The sequence below is a fragment of the Panicum virgatum genome, chromosome 2K, assembly GCF_016808335.1.
Source record: "Panicum virgatum strain AP13 chromosome 2K, P.virgatum_v5, whole genome shotgun sequence".
NCBI lineage: Eukaryota > Viridiplantae > Streptophyta > Magnoliopsida > Poales > Poaceae > Panicum > Panicum virgatum.
This window is the reverse complement of record NC_053137.1, coordinates 46,413,499-46,418,033: the sequence shown is the minus strand read 5'-3', so window position 1 is coordinate 46,418,033 and position 4,535 is coordinate 46,413,499. Positions and strand designations below refer to the sequence as shown.

Here is a 4,535-nt window from a genome sequence, read left to right as displayed (position 1 = left end):
CTCAGGTTGCTTTCTTTATTGATCCAAGCCCAAATTTAGTGATCCAATGCATGGAGAGTTGTTGCAATGAGGCATACCCACCAAGGTTCCCTTTGACCATGCTAACTATTGACAAGTTTTGTTTATTGGTATCCCCTCCTCATATATATATATATATATATATATATATATATATATATATATATATATATATATATATATATATATATATATATATATATATATATATATATATATATATATTCTTTTTGAATTTTGACACCGTACCTTTTCAGGTTTCCACCTATCAAGAGCGGCGACTATTTGGAAGAGAGATTGAGTTCTACATATAAGTTAGGGACTGTCTAGTCTAACGACCAAGTACTAGATGCAAATCAGTAGTACTCCACTACAAACTTTTGATCGTTTGCAGTCAATCATGCATATTTTATTTCATAGATCTAATAAAATAAAACATTTTCAACTATTATGGTTAAGTATCATGGCTGGTGATTTGTTGATGTACTACTATTGCTATTTTACAATAAATGATTGAAAATCTTGTCCAATAAATTAGGTGGTGTATGTGTGACTAAGAGTACGCTTCAATAATGCATTAGTAGATCTAGTAATCTAGTTTGGCCGGTTGACCCAAAACAAAAACTTGGCTCGTTTGCACCCCTGTTTGCACCCAACACTACTAGATTTCCCCCCTAATACAACGCACGAAATGTGTTGCAATATGCCATATTTGGTTGCAATAGCCGCAATTGCAACCAATTTGTGTCGTAAGAAAACGCAGCTATATGTCTCGCTGCATTAGCCTATAGCGACGCATGTCTTTTTTTTATGTTGCATTAGTTTTTCTATTACAACATAATGAGGCGTTGCAACTAGTATCTACAGGCTCGCTCATGTTGGTTGCAAATTATTATATTGTGACGCATCTGGTGTTGCCATAGGTGCAATTGCATCGTACCCAACGCGTTGCAATTTGTAAAATCTTGGGTTGCAAAGTATTGTATTGCTACACTCTAGTTGTGGTTGCTATAGGAGGAAGCACCTCTATTGTCACAAAAGTATTTTGGGTGCTATATGTGGTTCCCTCTATTACCACAAAGTTGATTTCGGTGCTATATGTGGTGTTATCTATTGCCACGAAAGTTGTTTGGTTGCTATATGTGGTTCCCTCTATTACCACAAAGTTGATTACGGTGCTATAGGTGGTGGCCTCTATTGCCACGCAGCAGGAATGATTATTATAGGTGGAACATTCTATTACCACCAAATTATATAGGTTGGAGGCAATAGGTGGAGCACGCTAATGCCACCTAGTTTGATTGGTTGTAAGATGTTTCCTACGTTGTTGCTTCGAAAATATTTTGGTTACCAAAAGTTCATGTCTCTATTACCACCATAATACAGGGTTGCTACAAGTGGAACTTACTATTGCCACGAGCCTTTGTGACACCGAAAAATATGGGTTGCAATAGGATGAATTCTCTTTTGCAACAAAAGGTGTTGCTGCCATAGTTTTGTAGGTCGCCATATGTCTATTCTGCCACGCTCATTTATTTGTAGCAGCAATAATTTAAAACATTAAAATACAGGATCAATAATAATTATGCATTTATAATTCATGAAACAACATTCAACCATTCACTGATAAATGTCGTCCAACAACATCATGTAGCAACACATAGCAACATTCAACTATTCAACCATTCACTGATAATACTAATAAGTTTTCAACAGGACATTGTTTCAACACATTATTGGGATGACTTCAAGACGATCCCATCACTTGATCAGCAAAGAGTGACTTCAAGAAGGTCCCATCACCTGTTTGCTCCATTCGAAATGGCTTAGTTTTCTGAAAAGAATTAATAGCATTTGTAAGCATCAAATAATCTGTAATAACGAAAAAGGTGCAACAACAGCATGTATCAAACCAAAGTTTCATTGCGAATCATAAAATTATCAGAATGACAGCAAATAATTAACACAACTATAAACACTTTGACAGCTGAAACAGAAACATTCACAACAGGTAGAGTACAAAAATTTCACCTCCTGTCTTCTTGGCATTTTGTCGTCTCCTATTTGCAGCTTTTTCCTGTAGCTGTTGTGATGAAACGTATGCCGCGGGCGGGACGGAATGTGTTTCACCAGCTTTACTACTTCTTGTAGTGTGAATGCTAATGAAACGTATGCCGCGGGCGGGACGGAATGTGTTTCACCAGCTTTACTACTTCTTGTAGTGTGAATGCTAGCTGCCCTTGGTTTACCACCGACTTCAGATTGCTCTGGGTGGCTTTGAGGCTTCTCCTGGAACAAAAAATTTGGAAGGAAAAAATTAGGTTCGATTTTATTCTGTATCTGATGATAGAAGTAAAAAGTTATCAATTCATGAACAACCTGACTAGAAGAGAGCACATTCGGTGAGTTTGTCTGTACTTCTTCAGTACTCATGTTTGATGCAACCACCGCCACCTCTGCAGATGCAGCGACATTGTTGTTTGGCTGGACAATCTATGAAAGGATACAGACATTTAAATATAGAACCTATGGAAAGAAAGTCATTCAATAACTAGCTTGACTAGTACCTGCTGAGATGGTGCCTGTCCATTTGCTGCTTGCATCATTGATAGGAACTCTCGCCTAAGCTCTTCTCTATCAGCCTCCCTAGCCTTGTTAATTTCTTCAATTTGTCGTGCATGTTCTCTCCTTTCGGCTTCCCTACCAGCTTTCCATGTTGACATTTGTTGTTGTAGCTGCCCAAATGATTCCATGAGCTCGACGTGTTCCTGATACTGTTGCTCCTCCCTACGAATTTGTTCATGGCGATCCACATTCAACAGCTGCCTTCTAGTTGAGTTTTTTGCCAGGTACCCATTACCATGCAACTTGGTTGATTTGCACTCTGTGACTGCCTTGTATGCCTTCTGGAAAATCGCGTTCTAATAGATGCATTGAGCATAAGGCTTAGAGCCTGACAAATGTCTGGTCCTTTGTTGGGCTCGAATCCCAGAATTTTGTATGCTCTTTGCCTTTAGAATGTCAAGATTTCAACAATAATCTTAATGACTCAGACATAGCCATTTGTATGACATTGGTATTGTTCAGTAATAGTAACAATGTGGAACAAACCTGGAATTTTGCAGTCCTAAAATACTTCAACAGATAGTGCCATTCAACAATATCTAATTCTTTAGGCTTATGTAGCATTCTCTGGTGGTAGCCGTTGTATGCCTTGGCCGTAGCACTGAAAGTTGAACACCATCCTTTGTAACGCTCCTTAGCAATGCCCCATATGATTCTCCTTGAATGATCATTATCCTCAATGTCCCACCTAGCCTATTATATAATTACAAGAACATGCAAATACTATGTGAGTTGTTATGTTAGTTTAAAATAGAAATGTATAGAAGCAATGATTTTGATTACCAATATATCAGATGCTATTGACTCTTTTACATCTTCATGGACATGTTTCCACATTTTCACTCCAATGAGTGGCGCTCTTTTCCTTGTAAACATTACTATTTCATCAATGAATGAGCGGTAGTTATCACCTACCGGTCCTCCAAGTCTGGAGAAGTCAACTTTCATCTTCTGATTGCCCGCCTTGATTCTCTTGGAGATTGCCTTCAAGCCTTTTAGGGGACCACGTCCCCTTTTCTGCCCATTTTCTGAGTCTATTCCATGGGAACAAAATGTAATAATAGACACTAAACGACATAATACGCATACACAATTAATTCCTAATAAACACAAGTTACCATTTCCTTTCCCCTGTGTCCAACGCCGAGCATGAGATGATGGCTGCACTGGAGGTGTTGGGTTGCTGTCTTGACTGGAATGTATATGAATGGTAGGATTCAAATACGCATCTGCAGACAATTTTGTCACATGATGAGCGAGCATAATTTAAAGTCTGACAAAGAATGGTAATTTGTTTGACAATTAGGAGAGGGATATTACTGATGTCATCAAGTTTTCCTTCAACCCCCAACCATTCTTGGTATGGCTTGATTGTGTCCTCCCTGTATATGTCTTGAAACTCTGAAAAAGGATCCATAATATCAGTCATGAGTGAATTGCAAAATCCATGTGTGTGTATATATATATATACCATAACACACCCATGGCTTGGTTCCTTGTATGCATATAAGCTAGCCAATCTTTGTATGCATCTAATTCAGATTCTTGCACTTCTTCTTCATCATGATCTGAGGAAACTCTATTGGATTTTACTGGTGTTATGGCCACATACGGGTTTGCTATTGGATTCTTTGACAAAACTATTAAGATCTCCCTCTCTTCCTCGTTACTCTTTATCATTGTATCTACATCAAAATCGAACTCGATCTCATTAAGTGTTGCTTCCGCAGGAGCTTCAGCACTTCTCTTCTTGTAGTACATGTAGTCCCTGGACTGATACCTCAATTTTGATTTCATTGATGTTAAGTTACCAATCGTGATTTGACCCAAGTAAGCTCTATAGGTCTTAACACATTCTTCTCCCTCCTCACTCCCCTTGCAAACGACATGAA

General features: G+C 38.3%; 1 protein-coding gene and 1 long non-coding RNA gene across 2 annotated transcripts; both read right to left on the bottom strand.

Annotated features, from left to right (window-relative positions):
- Positions 1-2,939: 2,939 nt before the first annotated feature.
- LOC120695368 lies at positions 2,940-3,699 on the bottom strand. Its single transcript, XM_039978639.1, has 3 exons — positions 3,427-3,699; positions 3,130-3,336; positions 2,940-3,029 (listed from the first exon to the last, which is right to left on the bottom strand). Exons 1-3 carry the CDS (start codon positions 3,589-3,591, stop codon positions 2,940-2,942), a joined length of 462 nt encoding a protein of 153 aa, XP_039834573.1. The 5' UTR covers positions 3,592-3,699.
- Positions 3,700-3,782: 83 nt separating this feature from the next.
- On the bottom strand, positions 3,783-4,252 carry LOC120696069. The gene is made up of 3 exons (XR_005684001.1): positions 4,125-4,252; positions 3,964-4,044; positions 3,783-3,872 (listed from the first exon to the last, which is right to left on the bottom strand). It is a non-coding gene; the product is annotated as an uncharacterized LOC120696069 (long non-coding RNA).
- Between the last annotated feature and the right edge of the window lie 283 nt (positions 4,253-4,535).